The sequence below is a fragment of the Cryptotermes secundus genome, unplaced genomic scaffold (genome assembly GCF_002891405.2).
Source record: "Cryptotermes secundus unplaced genomic scaffold, Csec_1.0 scaffold66, whole genome shotgun sequence".
NCBI classification, from domain to species: Eukaryota; Metazoa; Arthropoda; class Insecta; order Blattodea; family Kalotermitidae; genus Cryptotermes; species Cryptotermes secundus.
The window spans coordinates 3797141-3822326 of NW_019731262.1; the positions used below are offsets into that span (position 1 = coordinate 3797141).

At 38.1% G+C, this 25186-nt stretch overlaps 1 protein-coding gene across 1 annotated transcript in view; it reads left to right on the top strand.

Annotated features, from left to right (window-relative positions):
• The first annotated feature begins 1195 nt into the window (after window positions 1-1195).
• LOC111866688 overlaps window positions 1196-25186 on the top strand; it is a 37146-nt gene continuing 13155 nt past the window's right edge. The window contains exons 1-14 of the mRNA XM_033752376.1: window positions 1196-1456; window positions 2592-2671; window positions 3830-3964; window positions 6285-6421; window positions 8226-8433; window positions 8965-9289; window positions 10761-10932; window positions 11921-12193; window positions 13169-13396; window positions 15010-15175; window positions 19752-19870; window positions 20854-20968; window positions 21752-21827; window positions 24191-24332. Of these exons, the coding sequence (XP_033608267.1) occupies window positions 1404-1456; window positions 2592-2671; window positions 3830-3964; window positions 6285-6421; window positions 8226-8433; window positions 8965-9289; window positions 10761-10932; window positions 11921-12193; window positions 13169-13396; window positions 15010-15175; window positions 19752-19870; window positions 20854-20968; window positions 21752-21827; window positions 24191-24332 (2229 nt within the window). The 5' untranslated portion in view covers window positions 1196-1403. The remainder of the gene's footprint in view (window positions 1457-2591; window positions 2672-3829; window positions 3965-6284; window positions 6422-8225; window positions 8434-8964; window positions 9290-10760; window positions 10933-11920; window positions 12194-13168; window positions 13397-15009; window positions 15176-19751; window positions 19871-20853; window positions 20969-21751; window positions 21828-24190; window positions 24333-25186) is intronic.

Here is a 25186-nt window from a genome sequence, read left to right on the forward strand (position 1 = left end):
AGTGAAAAATTGTAACTTTGTTCATATGCTATACTGTGCAGAGTTGCATAAAAAGGGTGAAGCAGAATTTCCTTCCTCGTTTGCAAATTTAGTCATTTCAGATTTGAAAGAACAATTTCGGAAGCGATTTGCTGATTTGGATGCCAGTGCTCAGGAAATTAGATTGTTTCAAAATCCGTTTGACTGTGATGCTGCAGATGTCCCAAGTCAAATTCAAATGGAAATTATTGAACTTCAGGAAAATTATCATATTAAAGACAAATACAAGGAAGGAAATTTGATCGAATTTTATAAATTTCTGAACTCTGAGCAATTTCCAAATTTAAAGAAATTTGCTTCTAAATATATCTCCATTTTTGGGACGACATATCTGTGTGAACATACTTTTTCCCAGATGAAGTACATCAAGTCGAAATACAGGGCAAATTTATCCGATGAACATTTAAAGTCGCTACTTGTGATTAGCGTTTCAAAATTTGAACCTCAATTTAATCAGATTTTAAGAATGCAAAAAGAGTTCCATCATTCACATTAATTGTTTTATTATAATTTGTGATGAAAATATGAGCATTTGCTGCTACTGTCTGTTGTCATTAATATACGATAATTTATTCTCACGTACTTTGTATTTAGTTTATGAAATTCTGTGCTTTCAATAAAACTCATATACCTAGAGTTATTAATTTCTCATTTTATCCGGCCCGTTGAAAGTGCTGAATTACCTAATGTGGCCCGCGGTTCGGAAAGTTTAGAGACCCCTGGTCTAGATCTTAGACCCACAGGTGTGTTATCAGCAACAGTTATGTAAGCCTGATTATGAAACCTGGATGTGAGACAGCTGCTACATGTTAAGTGAAGGACGATTTCATACTGATGTTGTCTCTGTTCTTGAAAGCTTAGAAGTTTGTCTTCATGTTCATGGAAATATTGATAACGAATATGCCTATAGATCTCAGAGCCTACGGAACTGTTTGAGATTGTATAAGGTGATATTATGACAATATCTAATTTTATGGGACGGATTTGCGACCGTCTGTGACTCCCGTTCTCAATCCCTCTTCATGCCTATCACCTCCATCACCTCCATTGACCATGGGCACCAGCCCGATAATTTGTCCGACAGGTGGCAGCACGTGGGAGACGGGGCATGTTGGAACGTCTGATGTGATCCTATCTCGCGCTTTAATAGTACTTAAGTTTATTTGTGTTTGTGGTGATAGCAAGGGTTTTCTCTGTTGCTGCGAAAGAAAATTGGTCAAGTAGGTTGTTGGGCTGGTGCTGAAAAAGTGGCTTGCGATTGCCTTTGACGTCTGCCCACAGCAGATTTTATGCGATGGTTTTTTAAAGTGATTGAGATGTACATATGTTAATGAAACGTAGAAATGTCTCTGCCATGAAGGCGTATGGGGGAGTGCAGGTGTAGTTCCACACATTTTAGCCTGGACGCTAGGTGGCGGTAAGTGCTCAGCTTCACGCCTCGGTCACTTTAACCCAGGGAAAGGAAGGGCCTGTGGTATTGTATTTGAGCCCCAATAGGACTGCAGAATTCAGGATATGATTATGAAGAGAAAAATCAGTGCAGTTGCGGAGAACTTGACGATAATACTTGTGACATGTGTCAGTTTTTGTCAAGATCTTCTTTGGAGTTTGAAACATGGATGTAAAAATTTAGTTAAGTACATGAGTACCAGTGATGTTTGAAAAAAAGCTGAAATGAACAAAACTTAGAAAAGTGATAATGTTCTTATGTAAGATGAATGCTTTATATGGTTTTTTAACGAAGTCTGCCAAAACTCTCGTGAGATACATGCAAATGTTCACTTATAAGTTAAGTGGCCCTTACAGTGATTTAGATGAAAACAAAATGGAAATAGCTTGAGAGAATGTAGTGTCAGTAAGATAATTGTATGAAGTTTGGGCACTGCTGCATTCTAATGGTTGGGCAAATAGTCTGAAGTGGAAGGGTTTAAAAACTATTTTTGAATCTCACATGACACTAGGAGATAAATATTTAGAATGGAGAATCAAAATGATGTTTCAGTGAGGATTCTAAAAATATGTATAATTATGTATATATGTAATTATAATGGGTTCCTCTTTAGTAAGACTTGGAAACAAGATTCTGAAGTCCCCCATGAAAAAGTCAGCGTTTTATAGACATAACAGATTTATTCCTCCATAACAAAAAGTCAGTCAGGTGATAAGTTTTGGGATGCCTTATGACTGAAGATCTGACAAAATCGCATGATGAGGAATGTTGAACAGCACTTTCAAGAAAGCAGTGTGTAGTCAGAAATCAAACACCATCTTTGGAATCTTTTTGTTCACTAGTCTTAAACACATGTGGCTTTTTCACGTTGCCAGAACCAAATATTTAAATGAGGGGATCTCGTAAAGATGCTTTGTAATGTGATAGAAATACTGAAAAAGTTTCACAGAAATATTTTGTAGTATAATTGCAGTCTTTTGGGACATGACACCATGTAGTGTTGTATATAGATACCAGCAGTTTGAAGGAACCTGTTGTCACTATGGTGTCCTGTCCCAGAAGTCTAATTTTGTTACTAACTGCTGTAGAACCTCAATTTCAGATGTATCCAGCAGTCTTCGCAGGCAAAGCACTTAGTAGCTCATGAATTGAGAAGTGAGGAGAAGAAGGGGGATCAGAAATGTAAATGTTAATTATTTATGGTTAATTTAACTGCATTGTCATTAGCTTATAATGCAGTATATAATGTTGGTTGGTAAGATAGTTAATGAATAAGGGATTCAAAAGGATGTGGAAGGGAATGGCCATGGCCTTTTTCAAGGTACAATCCTAGCATTTGGAGTGACTGAGGAAAACTATGAACACCTCAGTCAAGGTAGCCAGTGTCCTGGCTAAGATCTAAACTGGACACCTCCCAAATATAAGTTATAAGCGTTGCCTCCACACCAACACATCTGGCGGTAGGAATGTGAACCCCTCTTCTGGCAAGGAGAGTAATGTACGTAGAAGTTGTCAGATAACTAGAATTATGTGGGTTTGAATCTCATAACTATGCATTATAAAGGAAATAAATATAAAGAAGTTTTATTTGCGAGAACTGTACAGAAACTCAGGCTGAAATCATTGGCTGATAGTTGAGAGTAATAACATAAATTGTTTCATTACAGTTTTATGGGGTGTGACTCTAGACGGGTTTTGGATTGATGACCAGATTTATTGGACTCTTGGATAGAGAGTGTGACTACATGTCAAAGTTTACTGTTACACACTAGTGTCCACAGTCACGTCTTCACTGCTGTTGCTTAGTAGCGACTTCCAATGGTGGAGGTTCCCTTCCCCTGGGTTCCCGAGCTGTCCCCGGCTTCAGCTACCAGCTGCTAACAGCAGCAGCTCACAGTGACTGAACTGCAGCAGTCCTCTAACTCACTGACTGACTGACTGACTGACTGACTGACAGCTTCAAGTCTGCTGACTCTTGCCAGCACAGTGATGTTTGGTTCCGAGTCCCCCACATCTACAAGCCACAAAATGTTTCATGTTTGGTCCTCGTGATTTAAGCCTAACAATATTGGGTGATCTACTGCTAAGATCAAGAAAATGTATACAATGTAGTCTTACGGGATGTAGTGCTGTGTAGCTCGGTAGAAATTCACAAACTTTTTGGAGGAAAATATTATCTCTATTTTGGGGGTTTAAGGGTAAGTATAGCAAGAAATCGTCATGTAGCATACAGATGGGGCATTCCAAGCAAGAAACTAACCCAAAAGATAGTATACTTTATATTTTATTCCTTGAGAATGCTCTTCTTGGCATCTGCTTCTTACTGGTTTGTTGCTTCAGCTACTCCTCAGCTGCTTGGATGGAGGCAATATATTTTTCCGGAATATCAGTGGACATCTACTGACCCACATGACTTTACAGTTGAGAAGACTGTACTCTTGAGAGTCACTGCTGTGATAACCAAAAGTCCAACAGGTAGAGCGTGTAACTTCATCTGTACGTGGACTGTACACCTTCGTGGCATGATGAAAATTTTACCTTTTATTATTTTTAACGTTACTAGAAGAAATGTATAAATGAAAACGCGTTTCATTATGTAGTTTTCGCTATTCTTAAGGTAGAATTTGATTTTAAAATTCTTTTATTTCCTGCCCTTCTTTCATAGTAACACCCAAGTGCCTTTACCGTGTTTGGTACTGAGAAAAAATATGTTCTATAGTGGTCTTAGTTCTTTTTATTAAATATACAGGAAAATACACTGCCAGTTGTACTTTAAATTCTATATATAATACATTGGAAAAGTGTAAGTAAATGAAGATTGGAAAATTCCAAATTTCTCGATACGAAGAAGAATAATTTACAGCTTCTCACCCAGAAGGACTTACCACAAGTAAGTATGCATTATGTTATTACTTTAGGGAAGAAACTCTTTCTCACTGCTGTGAGAAAATACTGTAACGCGTTTTGTCTCTTAAGATGCCGTTCGGATTGTTAATTGGTTTATTTAACAACCTACAAATCGTAACTACAATTAATTATAACATAATTGCGGATTTACACAATTTACAAGCCCTACACAATAAGCTGTTCTCTCTGTCTTCAATAATCTTCACTTACAGTACAATACGGGAGCTATACCAGTGTCACTGTATTACGCACTCCCAATATCTTCTCACGCTATCGCCTCTAATCACGATTCACTCGCTACAACTGAACTCGGCGACTGCTACAATTCAACTAATTGCTTAGGCATTCCAGTTCTCTTATAAACCCTCAGCCAGGTAGCGGAAAACGCGCCTCGCTTCCCTGTTGCGTAACCGCCGTGTTTACAGGCATTCCTGGGCAACGCTGTTGACATTTGTTTATTGCTGTGTAGTAACCGCGATATTATCTGTTACGTCACTGTGGCAATGGTTGCCTGACACAGTTGCTCTTCTGTTATGTCACCGCGGGGGAGGGGGTGTTTACCGAGCGTTGCGTAAAGATGGACGGAGTGGGGGTATGTGACATCACTCGCGAGACCGAAGAATTCACGTGACCCCTACTTCCTGTTGTGTCATCCACGTCACACTGCTCCCTTCTAAAGGTTGTTCGTCCTGAACAGCCTAACGGTGCATCCCCGTTCCTTTTCTTTCCGTTGTCATCCAACTGCTACATCTGCCCCCTTCTTATGGTTGCTCGTCTCGAGCGGCTCCATAATAATGTGCGAGCCGGTCCAGGTGTACTACCAACATTCTCGACCTAGGGTTCTCCCCGTTCCTTTTCTTCCCTTTGTCCGTTCTCCAACTGCTACATCTGCCCCCTTCTTATGGTTGCACGTCTCGAATGTGTTAATTCTTGTTTTCATTTGATGTAAGGTTATATGTGGCTTTGTTTGAAAGTTAGAAGCTACTTTTATCAACATAATGAGTAGTTCAGCTAAGAAATCAAACCGTCTTTTGTATTTATTTTGAAATATGTAGGAAATGAATCACACTTTACACAGATCAGTATGTGATACACCTTGTTTTATTTTATGTTATTTTGAAATATATATAAAATGAATTAGACTTTTACACAAATCAATACATGATGTGAGGTCTGCAAAAGAGCGAATCCCAAACTGTACATGTTTTTGTGGACAGCTCTGCAGATAAACTTATTTAATAATATGAATATGACTGACAGAGCTGGGATAGCGCAGTTGATATGGTGACTGGCTATGGGCTGGATGTCCAAGGGGTCAGAGTTTTTGTTCCAGTAGGGGCAAGATTTTTCTCATCTCCACACCATCGTAAGTGGTTCTGGGGCGCTCCCAGCCTCCTATCCAATAGGTACTGTGGGCTCTTTCCCTGTGACTAAAGCTGCCGGGGTGTGAAGCTGACCACTCACCTCCAAGCAGTACCAAAGTCAAGAATATGTATATCTATACATCCAGTCCCTCACACGTCATCATGGCTTATAGTTTAAATAGTTCAGCAGAGTGATATTTTACCTATAATTATGATTGACCAATTAAACTATAATGTTCTTTCAAAATTAAGAGTTCAAAAGTTACTTTTACTCCCAAACAGTGGTAAGTTTCTAATAAAAAGAAAGAGCATTTGACTGGCTCAGACAGGGGCTGCCTGTCATACTTGAAAAAGCATGTAATATAATCTCAAAATTGTTATTGACATTAGGAGCTGGATTCTCTGTCATGTCTACTCTGATTCACTGGTTTAAAACATTTCAGTACAGGCGTTGTGGATTGGCTGTTAGTCCAAGAAAAACACTGATAGTATTTCCTTATATGAATGATATTAAGCTGTTTCAGTTAGTTTCCCCACTGTGTATGTCATGGCTTCACAACATATACTGAGTGGCCCAGAGATTTCAATTACAGTACCAGATATATCTGTTGGGAGGTATCTGTACCAAAGTTTGGTGCGCCATGGAAATGCAGTAGCTATGGTAGGTACAACTCTCTTCAGATTACTGCTTCAGTTCTTTTAGGTCAAGTTTGTTAAGTTTAAGTTGAGTTAAGATCATTATTTTTATTCCTTAATAATAAAATGCTAACAGATTTCCTTAATTCAGTGGTAATGAAAAATTATGTAAGTGTTGACCGCATTATTATTTTAAGGTAAAATGTGAACTGTGAGGTTGCAGTGCTGTGTATATGCATATTCTTCAGCAGAGAACTATACTGTATCTTCTTCATTTGATTCTTTCATCTAAGAACCATGCCTGACCATCTATCTCTGCCTTCCTAAAGCTTCTTCTCTGAAATTTCCTTCCTGATGTTCACATTTTGATCTCACTCTTCCTTGTGGACGTTTTCATTTTATTTTCATGTTCAAAATCTTTGTGATTCTGATTTTATTCATTCATTATAAGTTGCCCATATCATCTTATTCTGTTATTAATTTATCTTCCAGTATATGTATCTTCTGGTTCTTTCTGATTTTTGTTTCTTATTCTCTCCTGATTATATCTGTATATAAACTCTACATCTATATAATTTATATATAATAATATACATCTTTATATTATTGCTCAAAATGAATAGCTAATTGGGTTGTGGTGTATCTGTGACTGTTCTTGTAAGTTGGTAGGAGATGTTGAAACTATATTTAACAGATGACCCTGCAATGTACTGTATTGTGACTGCAACTGCACTGAAGACTGTACTAAAATGCAAGCTGAGAAGCTTAATTCCCACAGATGGTCTAAGGAAGCATTAGGGAATGAATATTTGTTGTACAAAATGCTCTGCCAGGTACAGCACATTATAACCAAATGCAGGTAACCAGTATATATCTTAAGAACACTGTCATCTGGTATGTAATGCTGTGTAGTCTAGTAGAAGTCCACTGATATTTGAGAGGAAGTACTGCCTCCATTTCTTTGCTTCTTGCTGGTTTCTTGTTTAGCACATTGTTTGATCCTGAAGATGGAGGCAGTACATTCATGTGAAACGTTATGGATTACACAGAATTACATTGCAGAAGATGGTACTCTTCATAGTCACCATTGTGAATACCTCACATCCAACAAGTGTTTCTCTACATGCCACTTCCTTGCATTTGATGTGCTTTTGTCTCTACATTTCTCACAGTAATAGGTATTTTATTCTTATCTAGTGACGAGCATCATTGTTGTGCAAATATATACGTGTAGTAACCAACTTGCAGGTGGANTGTTGAAACTATATTTAACAGATGACCCTGCAATGTACTGTATTGTGACTGCAACTGCACTGAAGACTGTACTAAAATGCAAGCTGAGAAGCTTAATTCCCACAGATGGTCTAAGGAAGCATTAGGGAATGAATATTTGTTGTACAAAATGCTCTGCCAGGTACAGCACATTATAACCAAATGCAGGTAACCAGTATATATCTTAAGAACACTGTCATCTGGTATGTAATGCTGTGTAGTCTAGTAGAAGTCCACTGATATTTGAGAGGAAGTACTGCCTCCATTTCTTTGCTTCTTGCTGGTTTCTTGTTTAGCACATTGTTTGATCCTGAAGATGGAGGCAGTACATTCATGTGAAACGTTATGGATTACACAGAATTACATTGCAGAAGATGGTACTCTTCATAGTCACCATTGTGAATACCTCACATCCAACAAGTGTTTCTCTACATGCCACTTCCTTGCATTTGATGTGCTTTTGTCTCTACATTTCTCACAGTAATAGGTATTTTATTCTTATCTAGTGACGAGCATCATTGTTGTGCAAATATATACGTGTAGTAACCAACTTGCAGGTGGATGCAGTAACAGGGGAGACCAGAACATTTTCTGACATCCTGACAAGAAGCCTCAGCGTAGCTGAATGTCTTCGTGTACGAGGTGTAGCAATTGGGGATGTAGTAGCTATCTGCAGTGAGAACAGTCTTGACTTTATTGTACCAGTTTTGGCAACATATTACATTGGTGCAATATGTGCCCCGATGAATCCAAACTATACTGCTCGTAAGTGTCAGTGCATTTATGTTTGCACTTACAGTAAGTCTTAACACGTCATATATGTGTATAATGTAACAATATCCAATTAAATAAAATTAATTATATCATTCACAATAAAATAAAACTCCAATGAACAGGAACAGACAAGTAGGCCTGTGTTAAATGTGTTATGTTTATGTTTTAAAATAAAATCCTCTGTGAATGGCAATTCATTTTCCACTATATCCAATGGTTCACTCTTATCCCTAGTTCTTATCCTCCTGTCACTATATCAATGACTGATTTTTCCTACACAGCTTACTGTTTTATCTTCTGTGCTGGAGGTAGCAGATTCCTCTGAAATGATGATAACAGTCCATCACTGTGCACCATGTAACATCCCATCTTCATAGCCTTGCCTTGAGCATCTCAAATTATGTGATACCTCTCCCAGCCCTAATTCTTCATATGCTTACATGTTTCATTTGTGTATATTAATTGTGCACTAAACGTTTCTAATCAATAATTTACAATAACTTAGTGTTTTCTAACATACAGATATGTTTGCAGATGAAATGCTTCATGTTATAAATATATCTAAGCCACGTATTATATTTTGCTCTGGAAAAGCACTGGCTTGTGTGGATGAAGTTTCACGTCATGTTGGATTCCTGAAAGAAATTGTAACTTTTGGATTACCGATGTCACATAAACACACGCCATTTGTTACTTTTCTGCGAGACAAATCATGCAGTTTTCAGCCATTGGATGAGCATGATATGAATCTTGTAGCTGCCATTTTGTGCTCCAGTGGAACAACTGGACTGCCTAAGGGAGTGATGCTTTCACAGAAGAACATTATTTCCTTGCTGGAATATGTGTCGTAAGAATAGTTGACATTTCATACAATTTTACATAACTAATACAATTATATTTTTAAATAGGCCATACCAAAGCTAAGGCAATTAGATGCTAACTTCTCAGTGTGGAGCCTTGGGTTCAGACCCAGGTGACTACAGTTGAGATTTGTGTTGAATGAAGTGGCACAGGAGCCGGTTGTTCTCTGACTTCCTTCATGACCGCCCTGCTAATCTCATTTCACCAATACTAGTCCCCATCTGTCACTGCCTTCTGAGGTGTGTCATAGCCCAGACTGAGCAGCACACTATCACACCCTTAGTTTTTAAATTTTGAACTTCATATCAGACCTGACACTTTACTGATTAACAACACAGTAAGGTAGTTGAGTCTGTTTGTGCATTTACTGAAGTGTACCTGGTGGGCCAGAAGTCATGCCTAGAGGCTTTATAGGTGTCACCTTCAAAGATAAATGGAATGGTCAGCAAGGTCCCATTCATTTACCACCTAGGTCACCAAACAGTATGCCAGTGTACTTATTTTTGTGGAGGCATCTGAAGTTGATCATTTACAAGCAATGGCCAAGAATATCAAAGCATTATAGCAGTGGACAAGAACAGAGTGTTCTAAAATCAGTGTTAATGTCTTGAGGCAAGTTCAGTCTTTTGGACTGCTCGTCATATGCAGGAGCACTGCATTATGTAATTATTGAAGCTATTTTATAGTTAAAATCAAATTCCATTAAGAGAAAGAAGTTGATTTACATTAAGTATTTAATTGCAATTACAGGCATTAGAATTTGGATTGTTTATTGATGGATATTTTGAGGTTTGCTTTGTTACACTTATGTCCTGGCATTACTTTTACTGCTTGTATGCTTTTACTTTGCCTCCCGTTGGTTCAGTGAACTTGTCTAGTAGGTAACCTAACTGTAGGATAAAATTTAATCCCCTGTCTGTTGCTCTTTTTCTGAATTAGAAGCGTCTGCTTTTAGAACCACATGTACTAAAGTATAATGCTGTTTTAATCTAAAAGTGTTTCACAATTGAAATGCCTGAAAGTAATAGAATTAAATGTGGGTATGGGGTTAATGATTAAATTGTGATAAATATAAATCCAGGGAATGTGTGTTACTATGCAATCAGGAAGAAGTTCCCAAGCCATTTGTTCTTTTATAACATTAAATGTTGAGCTGTATATAGTATTTATTTAATAATCATTTTGTACGATTTTGAAATATAAGTCTCCAACTTCATGGGACAAATATAAATAGCAAATATTTCAAAACATGGTTTCATCAATATATTATCATTTCATGAAAATTCTTTAACTGGTTCTCAAGCTGTGTTGTACATACAGATGGATGGATGAGCTGAGAGACCTTAGTGGGCACTCCTCAGGCTTGTGAATGTGTCAAAAGTGAAGTATAGATAAGCTGGAAACGAGGCAATCTCTGCATGGATAATTTAGAATATACTCTGTTGTTTTATTCCTAGGGAACCCAGCATTAACTTCATTGACAATAGAGAAGTAACTCTGGGGTTGACGCCTATGTTTCATGCATATGGATTTATGTTTATGCTGTTGTTAGCTACAGCTGGGTCAAAGGTTGTAGTTATGGATAGATTTGAAGAACACATATTTCTGAGAAGCATTCAAAATCACAAGGTAAGAATTCAATAGCTTGCACTGGCTGTCAGTATCAGTGTATTTATGTGTTCTGTTTGATTCTCCCAGTAAGCAGGGATTATTTTCCTATGAAGTTTCAGCTGGTTGTCTTTTTTGATGAACATGGCGCCATGTTTTCTACTAGTTTTGTATGTATTCCTCTGTGTTATTTTGAACTCACTATATTTGTAGTTCTCTTTTAGTATCTTCATTGTTAATATTGTCACATGTCAGGGGTTTCTTTGCTAACAATAATGGGTTCTGGATTGGATGATTGGATTTATTGATACTTATACCTTCACACAGTTCAGGACTACAGGTAATACAATGCTATCACTATTCTGCATACTTTCCAGCTTACCATTACACATGCACTAGGATTCTGTGTCTTCACTAATTGTATCCTGGCAAAGGATTTATCACACTCTAACTGTAACCTCAAATCACACCTGAAGTCTTCTTGGTACTGTCTAATTCCTTTCTTGCTATTTCTGCAGCTGCCAATTCCAAGACTACTCTCGACTACCATTGTATACTCCACTCTACTCCATCTACCATTACCATTGTCCTGCTGAACACTTCCTGTAACCACTTTGCATGGACCATGCACAGAAAACATAGCTTTTCTATTGTTGCATGCATGTCTATTAGGGTTCCCACGTGATGGCTACCCAGCCAGTTCATTGGCATGTTGGCTGCTGCATAGCAAAGGTCGCAGCATGGACCCAAAGAGAACACCACTCCTAATGCTGTGTGTTTGTCTGAATGTGTTTGCTGAGTCATTGTATGGCAATAGAAATGCAGCTGTTTCGTTCACATGTGTTTCTGGAATGTTTTAGTGACCCATTGCATGGCAATGGATATACATGTTACAGTACAGTCTAGTTTGGTGAGGTCTTTAACTTTTCTCAAGTTCCTCAAATCCTACTTGTTTGCATTTTCTTTCCGACAGTAATTAATTAATTTTTAGTAATGCTTTCTGTTTTAGATTAAACATTTGTTCTTGGTGCCTCCCCTTGTTGTATTCTTGGCAAAAGCAGAAATTGTGGATAAATATGACTTATCAAGTGTGCAACGTATTTACTCTGGTGCTGCTCCTCTAAGTGAAGAAATTGAGACACTTGTGAAAAAGAGGCTAGGAGTTGACTTAGTGATTCAGGCCTATGGCCTGACAGAAACAACGCTTGCTGTTATTGGCCCAACAGAAAATGAAAATAAGAAAGGTACTGCTGGAACCTTGAGACCAGGAGTAACATGCAAGGTAAACAGCAATCTGATAAAAATAAGACAAGGCAGGATTAAGATAATCTGTGTTATGAAGATAATGTACAGTCTGATACTGATTTGACATAGTATAGGGCAGGGCAAACTTTTTTAATCCTTTGATTATATAAATATTTTGGTTGCCAGAAATAGGTGTATGAGAATTGTCTGGCACCTTGTTGTGACTCTTCTACGACATAAAAGATTTATTTTCTCATGTTTGCCATTTTTTTTTGCTTGGAACCTGTGCAGGGCAGGCATAAGAAAATGGCAAAAAAGATCAAATTTATAAAAAGAGGTTAATAGCTGTAAGTTGCTAACTACATTGATGTTAACGTATATGGATGTGGTTAGCCATTATCAAGAGTGCCAGAACTGTGAAACCCAATTCCTGAGTGTTAAATTAGCCACAGCCCAGAATGTTTGATCAATACTGGCAATCTGGCAACCATGTTCTTCTAACCCTGTGTGAGAGAGTGTTATTAGTTGATTCTAGTAGTGTGTCAGATTAACTACAGAATTTTTTAGTATCAGATGAGAAACAGAAGACTACTTTTAATAAAGAAATTCTTTACTTATTGAAACCGTTTCACTGCCCTAGATCATAAGTCAATATATTTCCATGCTGTTGCTTATCATTGTTCATGCAAAAATGTGTTTGTTTGAAAATACAACTCTCTCTCCATTGTGCATTATTTTCCTTTTTCAGCATCCATGTTTATGCCTCCTTCATATATATGTTCTCACTAGTTGGGCATATGTCCCTCAAGATGGAGGCAGTATGTTTCTGTGGAACGTTGGTTAATTTTCAGCAGACTACATGGCATTATGTCCTAAATGGTGTTACTCTTTAGGATTATTATCCTCAAGAAATATCTTAACTGTTGTTTAGGAAAGACCCTGCTTTATGGGGTTGATTACTGAATTCAAAGATGGTTTGCAGCTGGTATGATTTGTCATATGTTCTGTACAGGTTGTGGATTTGGAAACGGGAAGAACCCTTGGACCCCATAAAACGGGAGAATTACGTTTCAAGGGTCCGTTTATCATGAAAGGTTACTATGGCGATCCACAAGCTACAGCAGCGAGCTTTGACTCTGATGGTTTCCTTCTCACTGGAGATGTGGGTTACTATGATGAAGATGGTTTCTTTTATATAGTTGACAGGGCGAAAGAACTCATCAAATACAAAGGATATCAGGTAAAGGACATTATTACTGTTTTTTCCAAAGAACAGTATAGTAAATATTTGTAAGGTTTATTTAAGATGTAATTAATATATGTGATTGTTCCTAGTTTGACTTCAGTCCATAAGAATTCATCAAAAACATTGTGTATGTGCAACATCCTCATGTACAAAAAGTTAATACCTTCTCTTTTGTTTTTATGTGTGTACATTATGTATGTAGTTGGTTGAGGCACTATGCTACAAGCTGGAAGGTCACAGGTTCAAGTCCTGATGAGGTCATTGAATTATTTTCAATTGTACTAATCCTTCTGGCCACACTATGGCTCTGGGGTTGACTCAGCCTCTAACAGAAATGAGTACCAGGAATTAACTAAATAATTTTCCTGGAGATTAAAGCGCAGCCAGTGCGTAAGGCTGACAACTTTACCACCATCTTTGAGCCGATTGTCTAGATAATGTGGGACCCTCAACATGTCACAACCCTGTGGGCCTTGATGGGCTGTTAGAAGGATAGCTTTACTTTACTTTATTATGTATGTTAAAAAGTTGTTATGAACAGGAGCAGAATATGACTGCAGTGGAAACTGTGCTGGAATTGATATTAGAATGTGTGATGCCAAAAAGTCCTCTAGACAGCAGCACTACCTAGTGTGTATAGCTATTCTGTTAAGTTTGGTACTTTGGTGTAAATCTACGTAATTGCCTTTCCAGGTCTTTCAAGACATTGAAGTTTGGTATTCTAGATGAAATTTGCTTTTAACAGTTTCCTGTTGAAATTTTGACAGGCTTCGTGCTAGTAGTACTCTATTAGATGCACCTGAATGTATTACCAGATCAGTACATTGTGTGTAGAGATTCAGTCTTGGAACTATGTTGCATGCCGTAATAACCGTTTGCTAAGAACTTTTGCTACCCAGGGTCAGGATGACAGCACAGGCAAACTGAACAGCTGCCTGGGGTAGCCCATTCTGTAAACATATTTTATTGTATTAAATGAAAATTATTAATTTATGCTTCTCTTTTATTCATATCTTGACTATTAATTGGCAGTAATGTAACCATGCTATGCAAGAATGTAAATAGAACCATTTTAAGAATTATGATTTCAACTCAAGACAGAGTTGCATGACTCCCAGGGTCATGAGACAGTAAAATATGGCTGTGAGTCCTGTGAGACTCGAAACCAGGAGTGGCCGGGCTGGCAAGGATCAGCAGCAATTTAGCCAGCCTGGCTTCAGTGATGGGTTTTGTCACAGTGTTGTGACATTTTCTGTTACTTATTACAATGGAGTTTTGAGAAAGTTGATTTTTTTTTAACTGGGTGGGGGATCTTTTGTTGTGTGAGACAGCATGTAGGCCTGCACTAGCCCTGTTACTAAACATTGTAGTTGTCTGGATTGTGACACTCTTTAGTCTCGCAGGCAAGTACTGATGTTTTGCAGATATTTGCTACCCCCAACCTCAGGGTTCATCTGTGTAGGCAAGTTACTAATCCAAGCCAAGAGGAACACTTATATTCACTTAACAAGAGTACACCATGTCACAACACAGAAGAACACAACTTTAACATTTACTACCATGAGAACTCAGAACTCATATTTATACTAGCGTTTTTTTGGATTTAGGTTCCACCAGCTGAACTAGAAGCTGTGTTGCTAACCCATCCAGCTGTTAAGGATGCAGGAGTGGTTGGTATTCCTGATGAAGCAGCAGGTGAACTACCATTAGCGTTCATAGTGAAACAGCCTGGTGCAACGTTGACTAAAGAAGAAATCATTAAATATGTGGCAGGTTAGATATATTTGAAATATAACAAATCATCATCGACACCACCGCCACCGCCACCATCATTGTCGCCGTCAACCTTTTGAGGCCTGAATTTCTTCAGGATAATATGTGAAAATTCAATGCCTGTCACATAGTAAATACAGGGGATGGACAAAAATATGGAAACACCAAACAAAAAACACATTACCGTGACTAATATGGTGTACGACAACCTCTGGCTTTCAGAACTGCTTGCAGTCTCCTTGAAATGGATAAATAGAGGTCCTGTATGATTTGCAAGGGAATCTTATACCATTCTTCCTGTGAAAAACATGGTAAGATCTATTATCGATGATGGAGGTGGATAGCACGCATGCAGATTGCTCTCCAAAACAGACCACAAAGGCTCAATAATATTGATATCTGGCAATTGTGGGGGCCATGGCAGATGTGACACTTCATCTTCATTCTCAGAAAACCAGTCCTGGATGATGTGAGCTATGTGAACACAGGCATTGTTGGCTTGGTAAATGGCATCACCATTAAGGAACAAAGTTTGCACCATGGGATGGACCTGGTCGCCCAAAATGATCACAGTCATTGGCAGTGACGTGACTTTGCAGGGTAATGATGGGTCTGACAGAATACCACGATATGGCCTCCCATACCATGATCAAACCCCCGCCATGTTTCATTCTTGGCAGCAAACAATCTGGATCATAAGCTTGGGATGGCGTTCTCCAGACGTAAACTCGGCCAGAAGTCAGAAACAGTGTGAAGGTGGACTCATCTGACCAAATGACCGTCTTCCATTGACCATAGTCCAGGTTTTATGACTTCGGCACCACACTGTCCTCTTAAGCTTGGGTTTCCTTGGGTAGCGGTACTGTAATGAAGCGGCCATAATATGGTGGTGAATGACGTCACTAAAACGTTGCCATGGAAACAAAGGAACATGGTTTCCATGGCAACGTTTTAGTGACGTCATTCACCGTCATATTACGGCCGCTTGATTATGGTACCGCTACCCGAGGAAACCCAAGCATTAGTGGCATTTTGATCACTGATGAGTGACTTTGGAATTGCAGCTCGTCCAGAAATACCCTGCTTGTTGAGTTCCCTTCATACTGTTTTGGTGCTGACAGGGTTTGTGAGCGTGACATTCAGTTCAGAAGTCACTTTTGCAGCTGTAGTCTTCTTATTTTTCATCACAATCCTATGCAATGTTCGTCTGTCTCGAACATTCAACACACATTTCTGTCCATGCTGGTGTTTATTGGATGCTGTTTTTTCAGTCCTCCTGTATGTGGTCATAATCTTGGATACTGTGCCTCGCGAAACACCAAAAACCTCCGCTACCTTGGTTATGGAAGCATCCGCCATATGGGCCCCAACAATTTGCCTGCGTTCGAATTCTGTTAGCTCTGATGTGATGCACAAAAAATTGCACAGAACACTGTCTCGACAACAAATGAAGCTTGCAACGTATAACGGAGGTTGTACAGGTAGTGGTGTTGGGCAGATATGACAGCATAACCTAGAAATGTCGCTAAAATAAACACTTCAATTCAGGCATGCATTTCAAGAGGTGTTTCCATAGTTTTGTCCATCCCCTGTACATTGCATCTCCATTACAAAGACCACTCTGTTGTTGCCTGTTCATTGAGGTAATCACCATTCACTGTGAATTGTACAAAACAACTAAATATACTCTGTGGGAAAAATTAAGAGTTTTTAATATTAAAGCAGGTGGTATGTATAATGACCACTGAGTTTTGAAGGGTTAAAAATGACTGTTACTTTGGATCCACTGGTTGAGACTTGCTCTGATGGATATAGCTGCATAGGAACCTTTCTATCCCTCTGGTTGATGGCAGAAACAGATTCATTTTCCAAAATGTTGTGTTTTAAAGGGTTCAAGACAGTGTATGATGCCCAAAGTAATAGTCATGTTTATGATAACACACCATTGTCAGAAATATTTGGACTTACTGTCAGCAGGAGTACCACCATCACATATGTTTTTGTCATAATGCTGTCTTTGCTGTGAAAAATTGTAGACCATAAAGCTATAAATTTGAATGGGGCCATCTTCCATCAGCTCTGTTAGGAAAGAAGAATCATGCTTACATGCCTTGAGATTGGGCATACTTGCCTGATACATGGGCATGTGTTGTGTTGCGAGGTGACCTGATACTTAGCTGTCCTCAGTGGGTATTGCCCTTACCATTTTACACATTGACCGCCTCTGTGGTCCAGTGGTCAGAGTTCGTGCCTACAGATCCAGAGGTCCTGGGTTCGATTCCCAGTGCTACCAGATTTTCTTAGAAGTAGCGGGTCTGGAACGGGGTCCACTCAGCCTCATGAAGATAATTGAGGAGCTATTTGAAGGAAATAGAGGCTCTGGTCTAGAAGAATGAGACTAACGGCTATGGGGATTCATTGCGCTGACCACGTGACAACCTCTATCTGCAAAAGTTGACACTAACTTCACCGACAAGCGGTGGTTTGTCGGTCAGTATAGTTTGCTTGTGGACTACAGGCCACGGATTATTTATTTTTATTTTGCACATCTTTTGAGACTGCCAGCATTACAACAAAGAACACCGTAGCTTCCTTACTCATACCCTGTTGTGTGACATCTTAGGAGAACATGTAGCATATCTAACATGGCATTTCTTCATGATTTGAGTTAAGACAGTATTTTTTTACTTTTTTAGCATACTTTTCTTATTAAAAAAAATATAAATAGGTTTATGAGATTGTCCTGCTGTCTGCATCTGCGTATCCCCCACATCATTTCCAGCCAACTGCTTGGTAAACACATTCCTGTGGCAACATGTACACATGAAACAAGAACAGCAACAGAAGAACTGTTGGTCATGCTGTTTTGTATGTGGTATATGTCCTATCAAATACTCAGCATGTAGTGAAAGTAGGCAATTAGTTCTTCCTAGAACTTCTTTTTTGTTCTTGTGATTAGGTCTCTTTTTATCAATGTCATTCTGAGATCTTGCAGGTCAGTATGCAGCCTGTTTTATTAAAGCACATTAACTCAACGAAAAGAGAAATGTCACATGTTGTGTAGGAAACCTTGTGAAAGAAAAGTTCCGTGTAAGCTGAAAGCTGAAAACTGGAACAAGAAGAGGTGATTGTTGCTAGGCAATAGAGTGGTAAATATGTTTTGGCTGCAACAAACACCAAACAATAGAGGAATGGCTGAAAGCAGTGTTTTATATGTCATTTGTGCCAAGGCTATATAGTGAGGACCCAGCAGCAGACCAGGCAGTCTTGAGCTGCTTTGTTAGGAGCCACAGCCTAGCAATGACTAGTTAGCAAACAGAAGACTTTAGGTAAGATTTGAGGTTTTCATGGCAGTGACTATGAAGAAAGCAACTTTTACTGTCCGTCTTTCATGTAGCTATTGTGCTAACCGATGTTTCGGAGGCACGTATCGCCTCCATCTTCAGGATAGAAGAAAGAAGAAGAAAATCTGCGAGTGAGGAACCAGTGTGAGCAGATTCAGAATACCACCATCCTCACCACCAAGACCCGATATATGGATTGCATCATTAGGGAGGCCACTGAGATTGAATTCCATCCCAACAATATGAACAGAGAGGTGGGGTTTTGTCTTAGCAAGTCATGGAAGTCTCTCATCTGTTCCCTCAAGAAACCTCCGGGACATGACGCCAGATCCACAGGTCATGCAGGTCCATGCCCGACTCGCATCGTAGCCCCAAAACCTCAGGGTTAATGCCCTCTTATTAACCTTGCCTTTCTTCCCCTGACACAATACTCTATACCTGCTTTGGCCTGCTACCTGCTGGCCCACCTCCCCAGACCCTTCCCCTATCCTCTCTAATGTTTTCCCATGTAGCCCCTCTCCCCTCTCTTCCTGCTCTTATACAGCTGGGTTGACTTGACTCGACATTAGTCTGTTAGCACCTGCTCATGCTGCTTCCTAGCTGACAGATTTCCTTCTATTTTCTTCTGCCCTGTAGATGGAGGCGATAGATTCCTCCAAAACATCGGTTAACACAATATCTACATGGCACCACATCCCAGAAGACCGCTTTCTTCAGAAGAATTCATTCATTCTGTAGTTGTAGTGAACTGTATAGTATGTCAGTTGGTGAGACTGTTCTACTTATTTGCAGTTACGAGTTGTAAGCATTCAATAAATCCAGTTATGAATCCAGACCCTTGCCTAATCACTAGCATGTGACAGTATGTTGAATTTCCCATCAGCATATAAATAGCAGGAGTATGCTGAAAGCAGAGCATAGTAGCTTTCTAATGTTGATATAATGATCTGCTTTACTAATTAAAGATGATGTACCCTCATGGAGTATATCAATCTTTATCCCAATATTTAATGTTGGTTCTTGTTGCAGTCTTACACACAGTGAGACCACTCTGTAGTGTGACAGATGTTTGATTTTATTTAATTAATTTCAAAGCTCAGTAAATAATGTTTTTACTTGACTTTAGCCAGGTATATCATAAGCCATAGATGTGGATATGCCAAACTCACTCATCTTCTTTTGATCATCATTGAACTCAAGCAATAAATCTGTTTATTTCTGAACTGTTACAGATCACGTATCTCCACAGAAGAGGCTGCGTGGTGGAGTTTTGTTTGTTGAGTCTATTCCTAAGACATCGAGTGGAAAGATCTTAAGAAGAGAACTGAGAATTATGTTAAAATCCAAGATGTGATTATTTGTGAACATTGTACTATATATAGTTTTTTACTGCAGGTAAATACTCATAGCACAAATTGATCTATAAATTGTGGTGGCTAAAGGGACTTTATTTTTTTTTTAACTTTTACTGTCCGTCTTTTTCCTAAACCTTTGAAACCTGAAATTTATATAAGATCCAGACATACCTCGCATGAGACAAGTTCCGCAACTCCATTATAAACACCAAATGGTAAATGTTTTAAGGAAGTAATCACCATAAAAGATTATTAATGGCATCCAGTGTGATTGATAAATGTGTTTTTATAATATTTCATCCTTTACATGTTACTAGTGTGACGGACCAGGATGAACCAAGGAAGAATAGTGTAATGGGAAAAATGCAGAGATCTGAATGTTAAAACAAGTTTCAGATGTGGTAACCACTCTGTTTAATGGGTTAATGCATTGTGTTTACTTATACACATTAAATTTAAGTTATTTTGAATAACTGAGTGATTAATTCCGTGGAGAAGAGTTGTCCATGATAAGCTCATAGTTACTCAGCAATAAAGAAATTTACAGCGTGAATTAAAAGGAGTTCATTTACAGAATTAAATACATACAAAATGTTAGTTGGAAGACCTGAAGAGGAAATCTCATTTGGGCGACTTAGACATAGAGAAGGGGTTAATGTTAAAGTGGATCTTAAAGAAATAAGATGACAGCATATGAACTGAACCATGTCCTCAGCTAAACAAACCCAGTCCACTTGCACATACACTATTTCTTTAAGATCCATTTTAGTTTAGGTCTTCCAAATAGTCTCTTCCTGTAAATGTTTTTGACTAAAATTTTATATGCATTTAATTCTGTAACCAAACTCATTTCTAATTTATTCTGTATACATTTTCACATTTCTTAGGTGAAAAAATATTAAATTAGATTTCTCTGTTTGTTATTTTGCTTAGTAAATGAAATGTATCATATTACAGATTTGAATGTGGGAATTTCCAGAGCAGGATTGGAGATGTAATGGTTTTGACTGCAGTATTGTTCAGGATTATTGCTAAGTACAAAGAGATGGAGTGCCAGCTACACCAGCCAACCAATCTAAATGTTTCTGACTATGGTTTGTTATAACAAACATGTCTGTTATTTTAGATAGTTTCTGTTTTTTTTAGTGTTTTAACATATCTTTTCATAAACTATAATGTCTTTCCATCACCAGGTGGAAGGGCCCATTGTACAGATGCAGTCAGTTACTGTGAATCACAGTCACTTTCTTTCAGGCCCAACTGAATAGGAAACTTACCTTCCTTACATCTGATGATAGAAACAGATCGGTTTCTGAAATGTTGTATTTGAAGAAACTCAAGATGATGGACAATACTCAAACTAATGTCATGTTTGTGCCAATCAACCTATGAATGGAACTTAATTAGCTTCCTGCTTAGAATTTCATGGTTGGTTACCCTTGCTGAGATATATTGTATTAGAGTCTTGGCATTTGCCAGGAGTGTACCTTAATCCCTATATATCTACACAAAACTTCAAGAACTCTCTTCATAACTGTGAAACTTCAACCAAAAAACTGCCATATATTTTTTTAAATGTATCATATCAAATTTCTGTAATATATGGTTGGGAAAATTTCTGCTAATCACCCTTTTCAAAACTGCACTTGATAGTAGTATAAGGTGCTTGGAATTATAGTTCATTCATTTTAAAATGGATAAAATAAAATAATTTTACCACAGATATAGTGTTATGTATTAGTGCTTCCAATCTGCACTCCCAAGCCAGGAATCCAACCATCCTTTTTATATTGCCATAAATTCTGTATGTTGTATAGTTTTATACCAATGTTTTGACATATTTATATGTCATTGATGATGCACTGTTATGTCTTTAGTTAAGAAGAATATGATGCTTGTTAAGATGCACAGGACGTTTGACTGCATGGAGTTGGCTGCTGTCCTGCTGGCCAGGTGCTGGGTTGCATGATCCAATGAAGTGACTGATAATTTAATTGTTTTTCCCCACGTTGACAAGAAATGGTGATCTATAATTTATGGAGCATTTCAAAACGATTCAGATGATGGCATATTACATTTAGGATTACTGGATTTTTTATCTGACTTATATTTTATTTTGAACACAAAACAGCCTGTTATAAATTATGTTTCTGCCATTGACACAACCTGATTGCACATGCATATATAGATTTAGCTGACTGACTTGTCTGATATTGAGAATATCTTTTTGTAACAGACATAATTGTGTAAGTGCCTCCACACCTTTTCACCTGAGGATAGAAACACACCTGCTTTCTAAAATGTTGCATTCTGTTTATAGCACTAGGTGAGGCACAAAGGCCAGAATTCCAGTTATCCTAGATACAGTTCTTGGATGCTATTTTTACTGAATAGTATGAATGAAGGGATTGCTACAAGGGCAGGTCTAGGCACTGTTGTGGCACGTGAAACAGCAGTTAGCCAACAATGACATTATTCTTGTGCTTAAAGTATTGTTTTGAGAATGTACACTTATAATGTTCAGAGATTTAATAGTGCCATATGATGAACCAGTTAGAATAACAACTTTAAAATTCCTCAAGTCCAGAGTTTTGTGATAAAAGTGTGTTATGAAACTGACATATGTACTAGAAATTCTTGTTTTGGTTATAAACAAGAATTTACTAGACTTGAAAGGATTCTGACGATGGTGTATACTGTACTTCTTTTGGCTTATTTTGGACTTCATCCATCATCTGGGTCCAGTGATTGAGGCTAGCTCTTTCTAACGGGCCCAACTGAGTAGGTTTATCCTTCCATACCCACCTGAAAACGGAGACAGATCCAGTCTCCGAAACGTCGTGGTCTTTTGTCTTTTACATACCAGATGATGGATGAAGTCCAGAATAAGCCAAAAGAAGTAAAGAATTTAGTAGCTGGCTGTGCTTCTGTCATCAGGTTAAAACTCAGTGGTGACTACTCTCATTTATTTACCGTGAGAGAGGGGAGCAATGACATGGATAATTAAAAGCAATGGGTAATCCAAGAATCTGGAAATACTATCCATGCTACATTAAACTCTGAAAATAACTTAATATTACCTACTGGTCATTAAATAATGAGGTGAATATCTTTGCAACAGAAAAAAAAAGTAACAATCATTGAATGGTAATAGGCCAGTTGATTCTGAAGGGTTCTGACAGTGGTGCATAACACTCAGGATTACTGGGTTTTCAGACTTTGTTCATAATCCAGTATTCAAAAGAACACAAACGTTATGTTCTTTGTGTTCTTTAGAATACCAGATGATGGACAAAGTTAAAAAAAGCAGTAATCCTGGGTAGCATGCCAGTTCAAAAAGCAGTAAAATTACAGAACAGAAAGCTGTAACTAGATGAGAAGATAGTACAGTCTACTGTTATAAAGCTTTACTAATTCATATTACTGAAACACTATTACTGTCAATACTTGAATCATTGCAAGAAGTTACAGTCAATAACTAAGGGATTCTGAAAGTGCCATGGGTATTCCATATATGGAATATAAAGAGTCTTCTGTATCTATAAATAGGTAGGTAGATAGAGGATTGATATGACAGGTCACTGATTTCAGATTCTCTTTATAGTCTGGTCTTCATAACCAGAATGATTTATATTTTATGTAAGAGCTGTAAAAAGTTAATAACTCTATGTTTAAAGTAAGACACATACAAATGACAGTGTGATGTCAGCATATTGCTGTTTACATAAGAAAATATGCGTTGTAGAAGGACAGTTAACAATGGTTTGACCACACAAAAAGGAATTGGACAGAATAAGGATACCATGAAGGACATTATGACTAAAATTTAAAGGAAAAAGATTTAGAGGTTGACCCAGAAGAAGGTGGTTAAGTCAGGTATAGGAAGACGGCAAGAAGTTACAAAAACTTGCAAGAAACCAAAAAGAAGGGAATATGGGAGGAAAGAAGAAAATTGATAATTCTTCATCCATTGAACCATGTAAGATATAGAAATGCTGGTAGGAAGAAAATAATGCATTGAAATTTCACCATTAAGTAAAAACAACAAAAAAACACAGTTTTTCATTAAACTTCAACATGAAACGAATGTTTATTCACTGCACGGACATATATCAGTTTTTGTATTAAATTCTATATTATGATTGTGAGTAATTTTCTGTGACATAGAAAGTTCAGTTTAAAGATCTGGATATGCTTGCTGGTTCTGATGTGAGAGAGGGAGAGATGGATTACTTATCGCAAGCACAAACTACAGTAGTTACCTGATCAGTTTTTTTGTAAAATTAACGTGTATATGTATTATTTTTTAGGTAAATACGGAGTGGCATAAAGCTGTGCATGGAAATGGGATCCAAGAATGTGTTGACTGGACCTAAACTCTTATTTCCCATACCAGATGTCTCTCTTGGTAGATACCTATATCAATGCTTGAGCAGTCATGGAGACAAAATAGCTCAGGTAAATGCTGTTCTTACAGTATTAGTCAATATCAGTGCTGCTTTAAGACAGTTGTGGGCCCTGGGAAAAGTATGATATTGCCTCTTCCCCCATCTTTTGTTAAAAATAAGGAAAATACTTTGCTCTTTGTTTCCAGTACAGTCGTTTTTATGTTGACAATAGTGAAAGTGGCAGGAATAGGTTAACAGTGCATAATCTGAAAATGATTGGTGTAGCTGTTGAAAATATGCTATAACATGGACAGAAGAGTCTGCAGATCCATTCTTGAGGTGTATGGAAAGAGTATGAGAATCCTTAAAGACATGGTACCAATGCTGATTAGGTAAAAGGTGAAAAAGGTAAAGCCTTGAAGGCCCATAAGGTGGTGAGATGTTGAAGCTCCCAGATCTTCTAGACAGTTGGCTCACAGATGACGGTAATGTTCTCAGCCTTATCCGCCAGCTGCACTTTACCCCTCAGGAGGATTCCTGATATTCATCTCTGTTAGATGCTGAGTTGACCCTAGGGCCATAGTGTGGCTGGAAGGATCAGGCAAATTGAAAAAAAAAATCCAGTGACCTCATCAGGAATCAATCCCATGACCTTCTGGCTTGTAGCATAGTGTCTCAACCAACTACACTACCATGTGCCCTGTGCTGATTTTGTAGGGCCTCTAAAATCGAAAGTTCCAGGATAGCTGTTCACTTATCTCTCTGGATAAGTGTTCCTGGCTACATTGATGAAAATTGGTTTGACTGCCTTTAATGGCACACTGCATTTCACACATTGTTTAAGAATTAAGTAACAGACATCATTTTATTTTAATGAATGAACAATGTATTTAAACTAAGTTTACAAGTTTTGAAATTTTCATG